This window comes from Pseudophryne corroboree, chromosome 3, assembly GCF_028390025.1.
Source record: "Pseudophryne corroboree isolate aPseCor3 chromosome 3, aPseCor3.hap2, whole genome shotgun sequence".
Lineage (NCBI taxonomy): Eukaryota > Metazoa > Chordata > Amphibia > Anura > Myobatrachidae > Pseudophryne > Pseudophryne corroboree.
Window position 1 is genome coordinate 121,443,169 of NC_086446.1, and position 22,535 is coordinate 121,465,703.

Consider the following 22,535-nt stretch of genomic DNA (forward strand, 5'->3'; position numbering starts at 1 on the left):
CAGAGGGCTCAGACTCTACTGCGCATGCGCAGGTCTCCGGGAAAATGGCGCGGCAGCCACTTTCCCTGAGATTTCTCTACTGCGCATGCGCAGAACTCCGTGAAAATGGCCGCTGGGCCATTTTCACTGTGTTCTAACGGCGCTGCGGATGCCGGCGCTGGGCTTCGGAGGGGTAAGTATTTTAAAAATGGGTGCAGTGTGTGCGGTGGGGGCCCCTCTGGACTCAGGGGCCTGTGTGCACCGCACACACTGCAACCATTATAGAAACACCAGTGGTTCTTCTTGTCTACAAGATAGGATGATATGTTGACATGATATAAAGGATATAGGACTGGGGCAGATGTATTAAGCCTGGAGAAGGCATAAAGAAGTGATAAAGCAGTGATAAGTGCAAGGTGATAAACGCACCAGCCAATCAGCTCCAATATGTAAAATGACAGGAGCTGACTGGTTGGTGCGTTTATCACCTTGCACTTATCACTGCTTTATCACTTCTTTATGCCTTCTCCAGGCTTAATACATCTGCCCCATTATTCCTTGACTTCCCTCCAGGAAACCATTGTTTGGGAAAATATCCAAGTCCAGGGTTCCGGCCAAGAGTAGCATCAGCCCTGAAGAAGTTCTGATGCTGTTGCAACAGAAAATGATCTGTATAGTGCATTCCAACACAGAGGAAAAGGTTTTTATTTTAAAGTGGTTTTTGTGCAGAAAAACAGGAAGTCTGTGTGGAAGGAAGCTCAGTATACGTGTTGATACCCAAAACTTTATTATGGAGTTTGGAAGGACCACTGTCTTTGGGAGGAGGCTGGATGTTGCTAACCTCAGTGGTCTTATATATAAATATATTATGCGTATGAGCAAAAGTTATTGAGGTGATATTCAGTCACCATTTTTAATACATACAAAGGGGGTCATTCCGAGTTGTTCGCTCTTTATTTTTTTTCGCTACGGAGCGATTAGTCGCAAACTGCGCATGCTAACGAGCGAACAACTCGGAATGAGGGCCAATATGTTTCTCTTTTTACTTTTATCAAGCACCTGCACAAATCTACTGGGTAAATAGCAGCAATATAATCTAGAGATAACAAAATATATCACTTTTATTTTTCAGAATTTATTAAACAATGTACCTAGTCAAAACCACGTTCAAAAATATACATTGTATTCTCATAAAGCAGCAATCTTATCTGGCAAATAATGGTCCCAGACCCTTCAAGAACATACCTTTTCTCCATCAAGGTAAAACCTTGGATTCCTGCTGACTACCAACTGTGTTTATTTCAGAGATCCTACTGCTGCTATTCAGGAATATTCCATCTACAGTATTAAGGAACATTCCATCTATTCAGGAACATTGCATCTTCTGCTGACTATCAACTATATTTTCATTTCTGAAGTATTCAAAATTTACTATCTGCCTATAAACTACTGCAGCTCTTAATTGTTTCTACTGAAGGAGAGGACTGCAATTGGGTCTGGGACTGAGGGTCGACAGCACAAAGGTCGACGCACCTTAGGTCGACGCCAATTGGTCGACACACCTTAGGTCGACATGGACAAAATGTCGACATGGACAAAAGGTCGACAGGAACAAGGTCGACATGGAAAAAGGTCGACATGAGTTTTTTATGTTTTTTTGGTGTCGTTTTCTTCGTAGAGTGACCGGGAACCCCAATTAGTGCACCACGTCCCCTCGCATGGCTTGCTTCGCTCGCCATGCTTCGGGCATGGTGCCTTCGCTCCGCTACCGCTTCGCTCGGCACACTTTACCATTCCAATCGTAGTCCACGTGGATCGTTAAGTATGAAAAGGTTCAAAAAAAGAAAAAAATTGTGAAAAACTCATGTCGACCTTTTTCCATGTCGACCTTGTTCCTGACGACCTTTTGTCCACGTCGACCTATGGTGTGTCGACCAATTGGCGTCGACCTAAGGTGTGTCGACCTTTGTGCTGTCGACCTGGAGTCCGGATACCGTTCTTGAATAGATGGAATGTTCCTGAATAGATGGAATGACTGTATATTCCACTATGCCTCTATTAATTATTAGCTACAGGAACCCGTCCTTAGCCCTTAAGAGTAATAATAGTCAATGCCTTCCCTGCGGATGGTGGACTTCTCCGTGATGAGGAAAAAACGCCAATGTATCCGTGGGTGGCTGGTGTAACCATTTGTTTCGTCAGGGGTCAGAAGTGTGGCTCAGTCACAAATAGTGCAGTCCAGAACTGATAGTGCGAAACATCCGGCTTCTCCTGCTCAACCCAGCCAGGGAGCATAACAGATGCTACAGGAATTCCGTCCAGTTGTACAGTAGCCGGCCTGTCATTTTCTTGCTGCCCCATAATTCAACTGTACAGAGATAAAAACAAACAGAACACACTTAGGGGTTTATTTACTAAGCCTTGGATGGAGATAAATCAGACGGAGATAAAGTACCAGCCAATCAGCTCCTAACTGTCATGTCACAGGCTGGGTTTGAAAAATGACAGTTAGGAGGTGGTTGGCTGTTACTTTATCTCTGTCTACTTTATCTCCATCCAAGGCTTAGTAAATAGACCCCTTAGTCTCCCAGGCCCCCACACATATTAATAAATTCATAAAATTTGAAAGTGTGCAGACCACACAAGCAAGGCTCAGAATGACAGGAAGATATCCAAATAGCCATGTGGAAAAGATATATTGAATACTGATGTCACCCCTAAACGTGCACTGGATAGGATTAGTAAGATCAGAAAAAGACAATGCTCACTCCCCGAAGATTGCCACCGGTGACCAGCAATAACCCTTGGTTCAAGTACTCACAACAACAATATCCAGCAACTGGCTCACAGGAAGCTAGGCGCGATGACAAAGTAGCCCTTAAGCACACAGTTATTATATCTCACTCACTGTAAAAAATATATACTGTAGTATGAATCACTATCAAGACTGCAACACAATAACAAAACCAGCAAGAGGCTTAATACTCACAGGAAGTTAGTAACAGTCAATTCATCCATGAAGATCTATAGTCAAATAGCACAATGTCATCACACTGTGAAAACCAAAAATGTGTATAAATATAGTCACGGAAACCACTAGGCACTGCACAAAGGTATAGATAATCAGCCAAGATTACTTACAATTAAGGAGCAAATCACCCACTAGACCATGTTGGAGCCACGCTGAACACAAAATACCAACTCTGCCTTTTAAACCCTGAGACTGGAAGTGCAAGATGTTACAGGCAAATACGTCCGTATCAATGCCTTATGCCCATAATCACACAGCTCTCATAAACCTACTCAATAGCAAACTACACACTTACTTAAATTTCAACCCGACACACAAAGAAACAGGTAGCTACCAAGCTATCAAAGACGCGGCTCAAGTCCGATGCCGGAAGCGGCATGCGTTCAACGCGCGGTACTGGACAGCGTCCAAATGCCGCATCAGGCAGAATCACGACTACGCCTTCTAGGACACACCTCCCACAACAGGCATAACCAAGTGAGACTAAAGGGCAAAATAACGTTAATTCATATATTCTTCAAGGTAGTAAATGGTGATCAGCCCTAGAGAACTGTATCCAATACATAATAGTCAGAGCCGGCCTTAGGCATAGGCAAACTAGGCAAATGCCTAGGGCATTTGGTATGCTTAGGGTCACCAGCAGCTTCTGCTGATTAAAAAGATATGCGGCATGCCTATATTCTGTGTGTGACTGTGGCTGTATCTGCATATGTTACAGTGTATTCCTGGAAATCACTGTAATGTAGCATTTCGTATGCAGATACCGCCGCAGTCGCACACAGAATATAGGCATGCTGCAAATCATTTTAATCAGCAGAAGCTGCTTGTACATCCTAGCCACAAAGTAATGCAAATAAGATGCATCTTCATAAACAAAAGCTGCCAGCTGACTCATGCCAGGCATCTCCTGCAGAACTAGTGGCGGTACTAGGGGGCACCAGCCAAAATCTTGCCTAGGGCATCATATTAGTTAAGGCCGGCTCTGATAATAGTTCAGGAATGATATGATAAATGATACACATCAATGTGTAACATACACATTAGTGTGAAACATGTGTCAGGGACCTGGGAGAAAATTCAGGCTAAAATGTACATATCCATATACAAATATACATATAAGCACATATACATATGCATAAATATAAATACTTATCAGTATAATCAATTCAACATTATACAGCATTATAACTGTCAGTGAAACTGACAATACTTTTTCAGAATAAAAGACAGAAAATACATCATACCAACTAACAAGGCACAGTGAGGAACCAAACTAACTCCAAAGAAGACTCAAAGAAAGATAGTCATAGAGGTCTCATTAAGACCTTTGGGTGATACAGTGTTTAAATGTGAAATCCAGAAACTTTCCTGTTTTTTAAGGGCCAGTAATCGATCACCCCCAGTAGGCACTGGAGGGACCCGGTCTATCAGCATACATTTCAAATTGGAGACCTGATGTCCCCTAGCAAGGTAATGTCGGGCCACCGGTTTATCCATGGTGCCTGTCTGTATAGCTGCTCTAATAGTCGTGCGATGATTCGCCATTCGATCTCTAAAACATCTAGATGTTAAACCAATGTAATAAAGTCAACAAGGATAAGTGAGCAGGTATATCACACAATCCAATTTGCAGTGCAAATTAAATTTAATTCTTATACTCTTGCCCGAATGGGGATGTGGAAACGTAGGACCAGTGAGCAAAGATCTACATGTAGTACAATTGCTACAAGAGAAGCAGCCTGGTTTGCTACGCATGACTTGAGTGATATTCAGTTTAGTATATGGTGTTAATGACGGTCTCATCAAAATCTGTTTAAGATTAGCTCCTCTACCATAGGCCATCATTGGTGGACTCATATGTGTGAAAGGTAACGGCGGGTCAGACTTCAGAATGGGCCAATGTTTACAAAATGTTTTCTGGGTGAATTGTGAATGTCAAACTTAGAAGAATAAATCACTATTTTTTTTTGGGGGGGATGAACCCTTTTAATAGGTTCCCAAAAATATCTTCCTCGCCTTTTGAAGACATCTACGCATCACTTGTGGTGCATACCCACGATCACCAAATCTCACTATCATTTAATTTAACTGTATTTCCCTAGTCTGCTCATCGCTATTAATACGCATAACCTGTAAGAGTTGGGAAACAGGCAGGTTATATTTGAAAGAAGGTGTGTGGTAACTATTAGCTAGCAGGGTGGTGTTCCTATCCATTCATTTCCTATATAAGGAGATCGTCAATTTGCCACCTTGAAGATCAATTGTAACATTCAGAAAATTAATCTATTGCTTGGAGATCTCAAACGTAAATTTGATGGGGCAAATGAGCTGGTTAATGTTCTCTACCATCTCTAAAAAAGATTCTTTAGTATCATCCCATAGGATGAATACGTCATCAATAAAATGTTTATAAAAACTAATCTGCGATCCATAGCACAGGAGGATGTATCTGTTCTCAAACCGGGTCATGTACAGATTGGCATAAGAAGGCGCCAAGTTGGAACCCATAGCAGTTCCAGATTGCTGGATAAAATATGACTCATTATACTGAAAGTGGTTTAAACTCAATACAAGGTTTGTAAACTCCAATTCATACTCAGTAAGTATAACTGGAATCGGACTTGTAGCCAATATATCTCTTAACGCTTCCAACCCATCCTGATGCAGGATAACCGTATATAAGGATTGTACATCCATGGTTGCTAGAAATACATCATCAAGAGGTATTTCAATGTGTCTCAACTGATGGAGATTATCTCCAGTGCCACGAATATAACTGCCACTCTTACATACATAAGGTTGTAGTATATAATCAATATATTGGGCTACTGGTTGTAAAAGTGAGCCTTCAGCAGCTATGATCAGCCACCCGGGAGGTTGAACCAAGGTCTTGTGGATTTTGGGGAGTGTATAGATAATCGGACATCTAGGCTGCTCAACCTTTAGGAACTCAAAAGTGTCCTCATCAATCCAATGACTATCGAGGCCTCTCTTTAGAGATGCGTCAACCCTGTTTTTAATAGATGGAATAGGATTAGTCTCAACCCTCAGGTAGGTGTTAACATCGGCTAATTACATCATAGTCGATCCAATCCTGGACAACAACGGCTCCACCTTTATCGGCGGGCCGTATCACAAGTGAGGTATCAGTATTTATTTTTATTATTACCAGTTATTTATATAGCGCACACATATTCCATGCGCTTTACAGAGAATATTGCCCATTCACATCAGTCCCTGACCCAGTGGAGCTTACACTCTATATTCCCTATCACATGTACACGCACACACATTCATGCAAGGGTTCATTTTTGTTGGAAGCCAATTAACCTAGCAGTATATTTTTGGATTGTGGGAGGAAACCGGAGTACCCGGAGGAAACCCACGCAAGTACGGGGAGAATATAACTCCACACAGTTAGGGCCATAGTGGGAATTGAACCCATGACCTCAGTGCTGTGAGGCAGTAATGCTAACCATTACACCATCAGTACTGCCCATTGTAACCGATTTAAAGCGGCCCCTCATCTACGGACAAGTTGTCAAATAACCGAGGGGGAGAAAATGATTGTATGTCCTTGTTGACCAACCTCAGAAACATTTTGAAATTTATTGGAACTGGGATCGAATTTGGATACCTTTTTGAAAGTTTTTTTATTCTCCATATTGTTCTTATCAGAAAAGAATTCCTTTAGGCGTAGGTTCCTCCCAAATCTATACTGATCAACTATACCCTGAAAGGTTTGATGATGAAAGGACGGAACAAATGACAAACCTCTTGCCAACAGCCTCAATTCAGACTGATCAAGGGACCTATGGGAGAGGTTGAAGACGGTACTTAATTGCACCCCCTGCGCCCCTTCTTTTTGAATCCACCCCGCCTCCTATGTGGTCGATGTTTCTTAGATCTCCACTGAATGGTGGAAGACCCATGGGGTCCGTTCCTGTGTCTAAAAAATGATGGATACCACTACGGTTTGTGTCAGAATGATCTGTATCAGATGTGGAAATTGAAGATGCAAATTCACGTGGAAATGGTGTCTGCGTTTCCTGCGTTTATATATATATATATATATATATATATATAAAATTAAACATGTCTGAATTATTAAACATAATTGTTTTCCTCTTGTGTAGGCTACCTTGATCAGCTTGGGCTGTGTCTGTGTCATGCTGGCTGGAATTTTATCTGTCGCACAGCCAAGTCTGACCATCTTCTACAGTGGAACCCACTTCTGGGTAGGATTTACGGTGAGTGTTGTCTGTAAAGTAACTTTCCTCGTTCTCATGTTGCTAGACTTTCATATAGTTAAACACTTTTTTGACGTCTACGTGTGTGCGTTATGGTTTCAGATGTATCTCTCATAATATACAGTTCTCCATTTGACATGTAAAGGGTGTATGCAGAGAAACATCTAAACTAGGTTTCCACAATGATTTACAGATGTAGCCACGCTCATCGTTTCTACATCTGCGCCAAACTTGCACACTCAGCGCAGAAAGACGTGCCCACGCCGAGCTGCGGCAATTGCCCCTCCCATTCATGCCAATGGGATGCGTGCATGTCTGAGTGTCTAGTGTTACTTGACAAGATCAATAGAAACATTCAATTGTGTAGTCAACAGTGTAGCATGTGGCAAAAATAAATGGAAAACTGCATTCAGCCTATCCTAGTTAAAACACACAAATTAACACAAAATGAAGCCTTCAAGTGGGGACATAAATTGCAGCACTCATATACAGAGCTGAAGTGCTATGGGCAGTCTAAACTAGGAGAATGTAGACAAAACTGTTCCTTGCAGGGCAGCATAAGAATGGGATCCAATTAGGATCCTAGCGTTCGGGATCCTAGTAGTCGAAATACCAACGCAGGAATCCTGATAGCTGGCATATCAGATCCAACCCATAAGAAGACCTTCGCTATCACTCAGTGTAGAATTTTGGGCCTGATCAGGAGCATTCTATTTGCATATCTAAAAGCTCCACTTGAATTGGTCCCATAGGTTCTGATGAAAGCAAAATGTACACATTAACATTGCGCATACCTCCCAACATGACCCTCTCCAGCCCTCCTGGAGAGAGTCATGTTGGGAGGTATGCATTGTGCAGAATATATTATACCAATTTTATGTTTTTATGAGACTTTCTTTTTTTTCTCATTGAACATTTTCTTCCCCTGACCATTGAAGCTAAATGTAAGTCCTGGAAATGAGGGCCGCTACACTGGGAAATTCACCTTAATATTGTCTGTTTTCTTACAGCTTATTGTGTCTGGCGCGCTGAGTGTTGTGTCTTACAGATATCCAAAGGTATTCTGGGTAAGTGTCTTTTCTGCACTGTTCTTATATTTCTCTAATGTCCTAAGTGGATGCTGGGACTCCGTAAGGACCATGGGGAATAGTGGCTCCGCAGGAGACTGGGCATAGCTAAAGAAAGCTTTAGGACTACCTGGTGTGCACTGGCTCCTCCCTCTATGACCCTCCTCCAGACCTCAGTTAGATTTTTGTGCCCGGCTGAGCTGGATGCACACTAGGAGGCTCTCCTGAGCTCTTAGAAAAAGAACGTTTATTTTAGGTTTTTTATTTTCAGTGAGATCTGCTGGCAACAGACTCACTGCTACGAGGGACTAAGGGGAGAGAAGCGAACCTACCTGCTTGCAGATAGCTTGGGCTTCTAGGCTACTGGACACCATTAGCTCCAGAGGGATCGAACACAGGCCCAGCCTCGGTCGTCCGGTCCCGGAGCCGCGCCGCCGTCCCCCTTACAGAGCCAGAAGCAAGAAGACGTTCCTGGAAATCGGCGGCAGAAGACTTCGGTCTTCATCAAGGTAGCGCACAGCACTGCAGCTGTGCGCCATTGCTCCCCATGCACACCTCACACTCCGGTCACTGATGGGTGCAGGGCGCTGGGGGGGGGGGCGCCCTGGGCTGCAATATAGAGTACCTTGGCTGGCAAATAACACATAATATAGTCATAGAGACTATATATGTGTAAAAATAAGAATTTACTTACCGATAATTCTATTTCTCGGAGTCCGTAGTGGATGCTGGGGTTCCTGAAAGGACCATGGGGGGGGATAGCGGCTCCGCAGGAGACAGGGCACAAAAAGTAAAGCTTTAGGATCAGGTGGTGTGCACTGGCTCCTCCCCCTATGACCCTCCTCCAAGCCTCAGTTAGGATACTGTGCCCGGACGAGCGTACACAATAAGGAAGGATTTTGAATCCCGGGTAAGACTCATACCAGCCACACCAATCACACTGTACAACCTGTGATCTGAACCCAGTTAACAGTATGATAACAGCGGAGCCTCTGAAAAGATGGCTCACAACAATAATAACCCGATTTTTGTAACTATGTACAAGTATTGCAGATAATCCGCACTTGGGATGGGCGCCCAGCATCCACTACGGACTCCGAGAAATAGAATTATCGGTAAGTAAATTCTTATTTTCTCTATCGTCCTAGTGGATGCTGGGGTTCCTGAAAGGACCATGGGGATAATACCAAAGCTCCCAAACGGGCGGGAGAGTGCGGATGACTCTGCAGCACCGAATGAGAGAACTCCAGGTCCTCCTTAGCCAGGGTATCAAATTTGTAGGATTTTACCAACGTGTTTGCCCCTGACTAAATAGCCGCTCGGCAAAGTTGTAAAGCCGAGACCCCTCGGGCAGCCGCCCAAGATAAGCCCACCTTCCTTGTGGAATGGGCATTTACATATTTTGGCTGTGGCAGGCCTGCCACAGAATGTGCAAGCTGAATTGTATTACACATCCAACTAGCAATAGTCTGCTTAGAAGCAAGAGCACCCAGTTTGTTGGGTGCATACAGGATAACAGCAAGTCAGTTTTCCTGACTCCAGCCGTCCTGGAACCTATATTTACAGGGCCCTGACAACATCTAGCAACCTGGAGTCCTCCAAGTCCCTAGTAGGCGCAAGGCACCAAAATAAGCTGGTTCAGGTGAAACACTGACACCACCTTAGGAAGAGAACTGGGGACGAGTCCGCAGCTCTGCCCTGTCCAAATGGACAACCAGATATGGGCTTTTTTGAGAAAAAAACCACCAATTTGACACTCGCCTGGTCCAGGCCAGGGCCAAGAGCATGGTCACTTTTCATGTGAGATGCTTCAAATCCACAGATTTGACTGGTTTTAAACCAATGTGATTTGAGGAATCCCAGAACTACGTTGAGATCCCACAGTGCCACTGGAGGCACAAAAGGGGGTTGTATATGCAATACTCCCTTGACAAACTTCTGGACTCCAGGAACTGAAGCCACTTCTTTCTGGAAGAAAATCGACAGGGCCGAAATTTGAACCTTAATGGACCCCAATTTGAGGCCCATAGACACTCCTGTTTGCAGGAAATGCAGGAATCGACCGAGTTGAAATTTCTTCGTGGGGCCTTTCTGGCCTCACACCACGCAACATATTTTTGCCACATGTGGTGATAATGTTGTGCGGTCACCTCCTTTCTGGCTTTGACCAGGGTAGGAATGACCTCTTCCGGAATGCCTTTTTCCCTTAGGATCCGGCGTTCCACCGCCATGCCGTCAAACGCAGCTGCGGTAAGTCTTGGAACAGACATGGTACTTGCTGAAACAAGTTCCTTCTTAGCGGCAGAGGCCATAAGTCCTCTGTGAGCATCTCTTGAAGTTCCGGGTACCAAGTCCTTCTTGGCCAATCCGGAGCCATGAATATAGTTCTTACTCCTCTACGTCTTATAAGTCTCAGTACCTTAGGTATGAGAAGCAGAGGATGGAACACATACACCGACTGGTACATCCATGGTGTTACCAGAACGTCCACAGCTATTGCCTGAGGGTCTCTTAACCTGGCGCAATACCTGTCCCGTTTTTTGTTCAGACGGGACGCCATCATGTCCACCTTTGGTATTTCCCAACGGTTTACAATCATGTGGAAAACTTCCCGATGAAGTTTCCACTCTGCCGGGTGGAGGTCGTGCCTGCTGAGGAAGTCTGCTTCCCAGTTTCCATTCCCGGAATGAAACACTGCTGACAGTGCTATCACATGATTTTCCGCCCAGCGAAAAGTCCTTGCAGTTTTTGCCATTGCCCTCCTGCTTCTTGTGCCGCCCTGTCTATTTACGTGGGCGACTGCCGTGATGTTTTTCCCCCTGGATCAATACCGGCTGACCTTGAAGCAGAGGTCTTGCTAAGCTTAGAGTATTATAAATTTACCCTTAGCTCCAGTATATTTATGTGGAGAAAAGTCTCCAGACTTGATCACACTCCCTGGAAATTTTTTCCTTGTGTGACTGCTCCCCAGCCTCTCGGGCTGGCCTCCGTGGTCACCAGCATCCAATCCTGAATGCCGAATCTGCGGCCCTCTAGAAGATGAGCACTCTGTAACCACCACAGGAGAGACACCCTTGTCCTTGGATATAAGGTTATCCGCTGATGCATCTGAAGATGCGATCCGGACCATTTGTCCAGCAGATCCCACTGAAAAATTCTTGCGTGAAATCTGCCGAATGGAATTGCTTCGTAGGAAGTCACCATCTTTACCAGGACCCTTGTGCAATGATGCACTGATTTTAGGAGGTTCCTGACTAGCTCGGATAACTCCCTGGCTTTCTCTTCCGGGAGAAACACCTTTTTCTGGACTGTGTCCAGAATCATCCCTAGGCACAGCAGACTTGTCGTCGGGATCAGCTGCGATTTTGGAATATTTAGAATCCACCCGTGCTGTTGTAGCAGTATCCGAGATAGTGCTACTCCGACCTCCAACTGTTCCCTGGACTTTGCCCTTATCAGGAGATCGTCCAAGTAAGGGATAATTAAGACGCCTTTTCTTCGAAGAAGAGTCATCATTTCGGCCATTACCTTGGTAAAGACCCGGGGTGCCGTGGACAATCCAAACGGCAGCGTCTGAAACTGATAGTGACAGTTCTGTACCACGAACCTGAGGTACCCTTAGTGAGAAGGGCAAATTTTGGACATGGAGGTAAGCATCCCTGATGTCTCGGGACACTATATAGTCCCCTTCTTCCTGGTTCGTTATCACTGCTCTGAGTGACTCCATCTTGATTTGAACCTTTGTAAGTGTTCAAATTTTTTTAGATTTAGAATAGGTCTCACCTAGCCTTCTGGCTTCAGTACCACAGGAGCCTGCGAAGGGGAAACGTCTCGACATTCCAATCTGTACCCCTGGGATACTACATGTAGGATCCAGGGGTCCTGTACGGTCCCAGCGTCATGCTGAGAGCTTGGCAGAAGCGGTGGAACGCTTCTGTTCCTGGGAATGGGCTGCCTGCTTCAGTCTTCTTCCCTTTCCTCTATCCCTGGGCAGATATGACTCTTATAGGGACGAAAGGACTGAGGCTGAAAAGACGGTGTCTTTTTCTGCAGAGATGTGACTTAGGGTAAAAACGGTGGATTTTCCAGCAGTTGCCGTGGCCACCAGGTCCGATGGACCGACCCCAAATAACTCCTCTTCCTTTATACGGCAATACACCTTTGTGCCGTTTGGAATCTGCATCACCTGACCACTGTCGTGTCCATAAACATCTTCTGGCAGATATGGACATCGCACTTACTCTTGATGCCAGAGTGCAAATATCCCTCTGTGCATCTCGCATATATAGAAAATGCATCCTTTAAATGCTCTATAGTCAATAAAATACTGTCCCTGTCAAGGGTATCAATATTTTTAGTCAGGGAATCCGACCAAGCCACCCCAGCTCTGCACATCCAGGCTGAGGCGATCGCTGGTCGCAGTATAACACCAGTATGTGTGTATATACTTTTTATGATATTTTCCAGCCTCCTGTCAGCTGGCTCCTCGAGGACGGCCCTATCTATAGACGGTACCGCCACTTGTTTTGATAAGCGTGTGAGCGCCTTATCCACCCTAAGGGGTGTTTCCCAACGCGCCCTAACTTCTGGCGGGAAAGGGTATACCGCCCATAATTTTCTATCGGGGGGAACCCACGCATCATCACACACTTCATTTAATTTATCTGATTCAGGAAAAACTACGGTAGTTTTTTCACATCCCACATAATACCCTCTTTTGTGGTACTTGTAGTATCAGAAATATGTAACACCTCCTTCATTGCCCTTAACGTGTGGCCCTAATAAGGAATACGTTTGTTTATTCACCGTCGACACTGGATTCAGTGTCCGTGTCTGTGTCTGTGTCGACCGACTAACGTAAACGGGCGTTTTAAAACCCCTGACGGTGTTTCTGAGACGTCTGGACCGGTACTAATTGTTTGTCGGCCGTCTCATGTCGTCAACCGACCTTGCAGCGTGTTGACATTATCACGTAATTCCCTAAATAAGCCATCCATTCCGGTGTCGACTCCCTAGAGAGTGACATCACCATTACAGGCAATTGCTCCGCCTCCTCACCAACATCGTCCTCATACATGTCGACACACACGTACCGACACACAGCACACACACAGGGAATGCTCTGATAGAGGACAGGACCCACTAGCCCTTTGGAGAGATAGAGGGAGAGTTTGCCAGCACACACCAAAAACGCTATAATTATATAGGGACAACCTTATATAAGTGTTTTCCCTTATAGCATCTTTTATATATTTCTAACGCCAAATTAGTGCCCCCCCCTCTCTGTTTTAACCCTGTTTCTGTAGTGCAGTGCAGGGGAGAGCCTGGGAGCCTTCCCTCCAGCCTTTCTGTGAGGGAAAATGGCGCTGTGTGCTGAGGAGATAGGCCCCGCCCCTTTTTCGGTGGGCTCGTCTCCCGCTCTTTAATGGATTCTGGCAGGGGTTAAATATCTCCATATAGCCCCCGGAGGCTATATGTGAGGTATTTTTAGCCAAAAAAGGTTTTCATTTGCCTCCCAAGGCGCCCCCCTCCCAGCGCCCTGCACCCTCAGTGACTGCCGTGTGAAGTGTGCTGAGAGGAAATGGCGCACAGCTGCAGTGCTGTGCACTACCTTAAGAAGACTGAGGAGTCTTCTGCCGCCGATTCTGGACCTCTTCTCGTTTCAGCATCTGCAAGGGGGCCGGCGGCGAGGCTCCGGTGACCATCCAGGCTGTACCTGTGATCGTCCCTCTGGAGCTAATGTCCAGTAGCCAAAGAAGCCAATCCATCCTGCACGCAGGTGAGTTCACTTCTTCTCCCCTAAGTCCCTCGTTGCAGTGATCCTGTTGCCAGCAGGACTCACTGTAAAATAAAAAACCTAAGCTAAACTTTTCTAAGCAGCTCTTTAGGAGAGCCACCTAGATTGCACCCTTCTCGGCCGGGCACAAAAATCTAACTGGGGCTTGGAGGAGGGTCATAGGGGGAGGAGCCAGTGCACACCACCTGATCCTAAAGCTTTACTTTTTGTGCCCTGTCTCCTGCGGAGCCGCTATCCCCCCCCATGGTCCTTTCAGGAACCCCAGCATCCACTAGGACGATAGAGAAATACCCCTGCCAGATATACATTTAAAAAAGCGGGAGAAGTCAGCCGAAAAAGGGGCGGGGCTATCTCCCTCAGCACACTGGCGCCATTTTCCCTCACAGCTCCGCTGGAAGGATCGCTCCCAGGCTCTCCCCTGCAGTTTCCAGACTACATAGGGTAAAAAGAGAGGGGGGGCACTAAATTTAGGCACAATATTGTGTATACAAGCAGCTATTGGGAAAAATCACTCAGTCATAGTGTTAATCCCTGTGTTATATAGCGCTTTTGGTGTGTGCTGGCATACTCTCTCTCTGTCTTCCCAAAGGGCTTTGTGGGGTCCTGTCCTCAGTCAGAGCATTCCCTGTGTGTGTGCGGTGTGTCGGTACGGCTGTGTCGACATGTTTGATGAGGAGGCTTATGTGGAGGCGGAGCAGGTGCCGATAAATGTGATGTCACCCCCTGCGGGGCCGATGCCTGAATGGATGGTCATGTGGAAGGAATTACGTGATAGTGTCGACTCCTTACATAAAAGGTTCGACGACATTACAGATGTGGGACAGCCGGCTTCTCAGCTCGTGCCTGCCCAGGCGTCTCAAAAGCCATCAGGGGCTCTAAAACGCCCGCTACCTCAGATGGCAGACACAGATGTCGACACGGACACCGACTCCAGTGTCGACGACGAGGAGACGAGTGTACATTCCAATAGATTATATGATTGTGGCAATGAAAAATGTCTTGCAGATTTCTGATATTACCCCAGGTACCACAAAGAAGGGTATAATGTTTGGGGAGAAAAAACTACCAGTGGTTTTTCCCCCATCTGATGAATTAAATGAAGTATGTGAAGAAGCGTGGGCTTCCCCCGATAAGAAACTGGTAATTTCTAAAAAGTTACTAATGGCGTACCCTTTCCCGCCAGAGGACAGGTTACGCTGGGAGACATCCCCTAGGGTGGATAAAGCGCTCACACGTCTATCAAAAAAGGTGGCACTGCCGTCTCCGGACACGGCCGCCCTCAAGGAACCTGCTGATAGGAAGCAGGAGGCTATCCTGAAGTCTGTTTATACACACTCGGGCATTATACTGAGACCAGCTATTGCTTCAGCATGGATGTGCAGTGCTGCAGCTGCATGGTCAGATTCCCTGTCAGAAAATATTGATACCTTAGACAGGGACACTATATTGCTAACCATAGAGCATATAAAAGACGCGGTCTTATACATGAGGGATGCACAGAGGGATATTTGCCGGCTGGCATCTAGAATAAATGCAATGTCCATTTCTGCCAGGAGGGGTTTATGGACTCGGCAGTGGACAGGGGATGCAGATTCTAAAAGGCACATGGAAGTTTTGCCTTACAAGGGTGAGGAGTTGTTTGGGGATGGTCTCTCGGACCTAATTTCCACAGCGACAGCTGGGAAATCAGCATTTTTACCCCATGTTCCCTCACAGCCAAAGAAAGCACCGTATTATCAGGTACAGTCCTTTCGGCCCCAAAAAGGCAAGCGGGTTAGAGGCGCGTCCTTTCTGCCCAGAGGCAGAGGTAGAGGGAAAAAGCTGCAAAATACAGCCAGTTCCCAGGAACAAAAGTCCTCCCCCGCTTCCTCTAAGTCCACAGCATGAAGCTGGGGCTCCACTGGCGGAGCCAGGTACGGTGGGGGCCCGTCTCAAGTACTTCAGCGATCAGTGGGCTTGCTCACGGGTGGATCCCTGGATTCTACAAGTGGTATCTCAGGGATACAAGCTGGAATTCGGGACGTCTCCCCCTCGCCGTTTCCTCAAATCTGCCTTGCCAACGACTCCCTTGGACAGGGAGGCAGTGATAGAGGCAATTCACAAGCTGTATTCGCAGCAGGTGATAGTCAAGGTACCCCTCCTTCAACAAGGAAGGGGTTACTATTCCACAATGTTTGTGGTACCGAAACCGGACGGTTCGGTGAGACCCATTCTAAATTTGAAATCCTTGAACACGTATATAAAAAAATGCAAGTTCAAGATGGAATCGCTCAGGGCAGTTATTTCAAGCCTGGAGGAAGGGGATTACATGGTATCACTGGACATCAAGGATGCTTACCTGCATGTCCCCATTTACCCTCCTCACCAGGAGTACCTCAGATTTGTGGTACAGGACTGTCATTACCAATTCCAGACGTTGCCGTTTGGTCTGTCCACGGCACCAAGGGTATTTACCAAGGTAATGGCCGAAATGATGATACTCCTTCGAAAAAAGGGAGTTATAATTATCCCGTACTTGGACGATCTCCTTATAAAGGCGAGGTCCAGGGAACAGTTGTTGATCGGAGTAGCACTAGATCGGGAAATGCTACAACAGCACGGCTGGATCCTGAATATTCCAAAGTCTCAGCTGGTTCCTGCAACGCGTCTATTGTTCCTGGGGATGGTCCTGGACACAGAACAGAAAAAAGTGTTTCTCCCGGAGAAGGCCAAGGAGTTGTCATCGCTAGTCAGAGACCTCCTAAAACCAAAACAGGTGTCGGTGCACCACTGCACGCGAGTCCTGGGAAAAATGGTAGCTTCGTACGAAGCAATTCCATTCGGAAGGTTCCAAGCAAGGGTCTTTCAGTGGGATCTGTTGGACAAGTGGTCCGGATCGCATCTTCAGATGCATCGGATGATAACCCTGTCTGCAAGGACCAGGGTGTCTCTACTGTGGTGGCTGCAGAGTGCTCATCTTCTGGAGGGCCGCAGATTCGGCATACAGGACTGGGTCCTGGTGACCACGGATGCCAGCCTTCGAGGCTGGGGGGCAGTCACACAGGGAAGAAACTTCCAAGGACTCTGGTCAAGCCAGGAGATTTCCCTACACATAAATATTCTGGAACTAAGGGCCACTTACAATGCCCTAAGTCAGGCAAGACCCCTGCTTCAAAACCAGCCGGTACTGATCCAGTCAGACAACATCACGGCGGTCGCCCATGTAAACCGACAGGGCGGCACAAGAAGCAGGATGGCGATGGCAGAAGCCACAAGGATTCTCCGATGGGCGGAGACTCACGTGTTAGCACTGTCAGCAGTGTTCATTCCGGGAGTGGACAACTGGGAAGCAGACTTCCTCAGCAGGCACGACCTCCACCCGGGAGAGTGGGGACTTCATCCAGAAGTCTTCACACAGATTGTAAATCGTTGGGAACTGCCACAGGTGGACATGATGGCGTCCCGCCTCAACAAAAAGTTAGAAAACTATTGCGCCAGGTCAAGGGACCCTCAGGCGATAGCGGTGGACGCTCTAGTGACACCATGGGTGTACCAGTCGGTTTATGTGTTCCCTCCTCTTCCTCTCATACCCAAGGTATTGAGGATTATAAGAAGGAGAAGAGTAAGAACTATTCTCATTGTTCCGGATTGGCCAAGAAGAGCTTGGTACCCAGAACTTCAAGAAATTATCTCAGAGGACCCATGGCCTCTACCGCTCAGACGGGACCTGCTGCAGCAGGGGCCCTGTCTGTTCCAAGACTTACCGTGGCTGCGTTTGACGGCATGGCGGTTGAACACCGGATCCTAAAGGAAAAGGGCATTCCGGAGGAAGTCATTCCTACGCTGATCAAAGCCAGGAAGGATGTGACCGCAAAACATTATCACCGCATATGGCGGAAATATGTTGCATGGTGTGAGGCCAAGAAGGCCCCAACGGAGGAATTTCAGCTGGGTCGATTCCTGCACTTCCTACAGTCAGGGGTGACTATGGGCCTCAAATTGGGTTCCATTAAGGTCCAGATTTCGGCTCTGTCGATTTTCTTCCAAAAAGAACTGGCTTCACTGCCTGAAGTTCAGACTTTTGTTAAAGGAGTGCTGCATATTCAGCCCCCTTTTGTGCCTCCAGTGGCACCTTGGGATCTCAACGTGGTGTTGGATTTCCTAAAGTCGCATTGGTTTGAGCCACTTAAAACCGTGGAGCTAAAATATCTCTTATCTGATTTTCCATATGGATAGGGCGGAATTGAGGACTTGTTCCCAATTCCTGCCTAAGGTGGTATCAGCTTTTCATGTGAACCAACCTATTGTGGTGCCTGCGGCTACTAGGGACTTGGAGGATTCCAAGTTGCTGGACGTAGTCAGGGCCCTGAAAATGTATGTTTCCAGGACGGCTAGAGTCAGGAAAACTGACTCGCTATTTATCCTGTATGCACCCAACAAGCTGGGTGCTCCTGCTTCTAAGCAGACAATTGCTCGCTGGATCTGTAGCACGATTCAGCTTGCACATTCTGCGGCTGGACTGCCGCATCCTAGATCAGTGAAAGCCCATTCCACGAGGGAGGTGGGCTCTTCTTGGGCGGCTGCGGGGTCTCGGCGTTGCAACTTTGCCGAGCAGCTACTTGGTCGGGGTCGAACACATTTGCAAGATTCTACAAGTTTGACACCCTGGCTGAGGAGGACCTAGAGTTCGCTCATTCGGTGCTGCAGAGTCATCCGCACTCTCCCGCCCGTTTGGGAGCTTTGGTATAATCCCCATGGTCCTTACGGAGTCCCAGCATCCACTTAGGACGTTAGAGAAAATAAGATTTTACTCACCGGTAAATCTATTTCTCGTAGTCCGTAGTGGATGCTGGGCGCCCATCCCAAGTGCGGATTGTCTGCAATACTTGTATATAGTTATTGTTTAACTAAAGGGTTATTGTTGAGAGCCATCTGTTGAGAGGCTCCGTTGTATTTCATACTGTTAACTGGGTATAATATCACAAGTTGTACGGTGTGATTGGTGTGGCTGGTATGAGTATTACCCGGGATTCCAAATCCTTTCCTTATTGTGTCAGCTCTTCCGGGCACAGTATCCTAACTGAGGTCTGGAGGAGGGTCATAGAGGGAGGAGCCAGTGCACACCAGGTAGTCCTAAAGCTTTCTTTAGTTGTGCCCAGTCTCTTGCGGAGCGGCTATTCCCCATGGTCCTTACGGAGTCCCAGCATCCACTACGGACTACGAGAAATAGATTTACCGGTGAGTAAAATCTTATTTTTTCTTGTCATACCCAGATAGGTGAGCAATTTATAGAATGTGTCACTATTTATTAATTATCTTGTGAACTAGTGTAGATGTTAAATAACTTTGCTTCTTCCAGCCAAAACACCATAAAGGGAAGGTATTTTTTATAACTAAAGATATAAACGTTGATGGCAAAATGTAAATTTGCTTGATTGGATTGGCCTGATCCTTATGATAATTCACTAAGCTTACATCCAGCTTACATCCAGTCAGCAATCTTATGAAAAAAAAGAAGCGTTCCTACAGTGTATTGCACTAGGGACCAAACAGTCTTTCATTATTTGCCTGCCATGATCTTATCATATGCGACCAGGCTGGGCTTTCTCTGACATGGTCACATCTGAAGCGACCAGTGAGAAATGCCCACTGGGCAGCTGCTGGAAGATAATCTTCCAGCAGCCGCCAATCTCAGAGGGACCTCCCGGTTCTTTTCCACCCACGGCTCCTCTTCACTGACTCACTTCTCCACTTTTATCACTGCTTAGTACATCTCCCCCTAAGACCAGTAAGGGGTAAGTAACGTTGCCACCCGTGGAAGGTTTAGGGGGTGTAATACTACAACACAATTTACATTAGTTCCATGCAAAGTGGAATAAACATTATGAGAGATGCAACAGAAAGAATGCGGAGTCATTCGTCCCATGTGAGAGTTCCAAATTCCAACTTCTACTGACTGATGTGGCAGTGGGGATAGAGCATTGCAAGGACTTTCACTGATTGTACTAAGCCTTGGAGAGTGATAAAGGGGATAGAATAGAAATAAACTCCTAACCAATTAAACACAGCCTGTAACATGGCAGTTAATAGCGGATTGGTTGGTACTTTATCTCTCTCTGGGGGTCAATCTGAGTTGTTCGCTCGTTGCCGATTTTCGCTATGCTGCGATTTATTGCTAACTGCATATGCGCATGGTTATTTAACACAAAACTTAGTAGATTTGCTGGTGTTCGTAGGGCGCTTTTCAGTCGCACTGCTGTTTGGTAAATGATTGACAGGAAAGGGGCGTTTCTGGGCGGCAACTCAGCGTTTTCCCGGCGTTTGCAAAAAAACGCAGGCGTGTCAGGGAAAAACGCGGGAGTGTCTGGAGAAACGGGGTTGTGGCTGGCCGAATGCAGGGCGTGTTTGTGACGTCAAACCAGGAACTAAATGGACTGAGCTGATCGCAATCTAGGACTAGGTCTGGAGCTACTCAGAAACTGCAAAGAATTATTTAGTAGCAATTCTGCTAATCTTTTGTTCGCTATTCTGCTAAGTTAAGATACACTCCCAGAGGGCGGCGAACTAGCGTGTGCAATGCTGCTAAAAGCAGCTAGCGAGCGAACAACTCGGAATGAGGGCCTCTGTTTTATCACTCTTCGAGGCTTAGTACATCTCCCCCTATATTTCCAAAAATAACTAAAACAGACCAGATATGACCTTAATTCCATTATGTATAACTGGCCGTATGTGAATATGATTCTTATATAACTTATCTGTGCATCTAAATTGTAAGCACCAGGGAGATTTAGGGGCATACAGTGTATGTATCAAAGAATGGAATGAGATAAAGTGGAGAGAGATAAAGTACCAGCCAATCATCTCCTAACTGCCGTGTTACAGGCTGTGCTTGAAAAATGACAGGAGCTGATTGGTTGGTTGGTACTTTATCTCTTACCATTTTATCTCTCTCCAAGCTTTTGTACATCTCCCCCTTAATCTCTTGTTACTACATTGGTGACCGGTGGGCATAATCTTTGTTGAACATGCACAGGGGACATAGGGCTACAAGAAAGCCTGTCCTTCTGCCCTGTAGAAATGAAATATTGGTAGTTGGAGCAGTCTAAATACCTGGTTTGGTCACTGGTTTGTTTTCTGGGAGTTGCAGAGTCATGTGACATTCCCATAAACTGACACCAGACTGTTCTTAATGCTTATTTTGCTAATTGTATTTTCCCACAGGATGTAATTGCTTTCATCAGTCACTCGGCCAGCCTTGGTGTTTCCATTACGGGCATGGTCATTGCTGCTGGTGATAACGGCAGACTTTGGTTTGACGATATGGGTTCTGTCTGTGACAATCTTCGCTATGGGAGAAACAGCTATGACTACAGAGCGACAAGACCTCCCAGAGATTATTATGGCCCAGAGTATACTCTGGAGAGATGCAAGATGGGACTTCAGCAGCGCCAGGTGGGAACCATGCTGCATATGTGTGTGCCCAATGTGTATCTTATGCTACAATCTCAAGCGTGACTGTAAATGTTTTTTGCACTTGGAGATCTTGTTCAGGGTCTAGTTGGCAAATTTGTGTTTTTGGAGCCTGTTAGAACAAAACATGTAATGTAGGATGTACTGTATAGGTGTAATTAATTATTACATCTCTCATTGCACTTACCTTTCCTTTGTTTTCTGAACAGGCTAGGTTATTTAAATATTCTTATTAGAGTAATTTTGGGTAAACAAATATCCCACCCTCCTAACCACAATGTTTGGGATGGCTGTTGCTCCTTCTGACCAGTTTCTGGCCACCGACATCACTGCTGAAATTGGGCCCCAGAACAGCATTCTGGAGCACATGCTTCGAGAAAGCACAGTGTGGGGAGAGGGACTTCCTCCTTCATCTCCCAGCATAACTTGGGGCAGATGTATTAAGCCTGGAGAAGTGATAAAGCGGTGATGAGTGCAAGGTGATAACGCACCAGCCAATCAGCTCCAATATGTAAATTGACAGTTAGGCGCTGATTGGCTGGTGCGTTATCACCTCCCACTTATCACTGCTTTATCATTTCTTCAGGCTTAATACATCATTGTCTGATCTCTGCGTGTGCAGAGATCAGCGGTAGCAGTGGGCAGGGCCGGACTGGGACTAAAAATAGGCCCTGGCATTTTTGAAGCACACAGGCCCACCTCTGTGACTCCTCCCCTTACTATTCCTGACTCCTCCCACTTATTAGTCTATGTTCTTACAAATATAATTCATATTCTAACAACATACAAGCGTACATCATTCTCTATTAAAATATACACAACCAGTGGTTGAAGTGGAAATTTTTAAGTGGGGGTATGGAAATGTGAAGTTTGTAATTAAGCGCGCGCCTTCCGGAAAAGGGGGCGTGGCCACTCAAAGGGGCTTGGTCACTCAAAAGGGGCGTGGCCTTCAGTGTAGTTTA

General features: G+C 46.2%; 1 protein-coding gene across 1 annotated transcript in view; it reads left to right on the forward strand.

Annotated features, from left to right (window-relative positions):
* LOC135054943 (uncharacterized) overlaps positions 1-22,535 on the forward strand; it is a 63,672-nt gene that overhangs the window by 18,624 nt on the left and 22,513 nt on the right. The window contains exons 3-5 of the mRNA XM_063958435.1: positions 7,147-7,260; positions 8,271-8,327; positions 21,325-21,555. Of these exons, the coding sequence (XP_063814505.1) occupies positions 7,147-7,260; positions 8,271-8,327; positions 21,325-21,555 (402 nt within the window). The remainder of the gene's footprint in view (positions 1-7,146; positions 7,261-8,270; positions 8,328-21,324; positions 21,556-22,535) is intronic.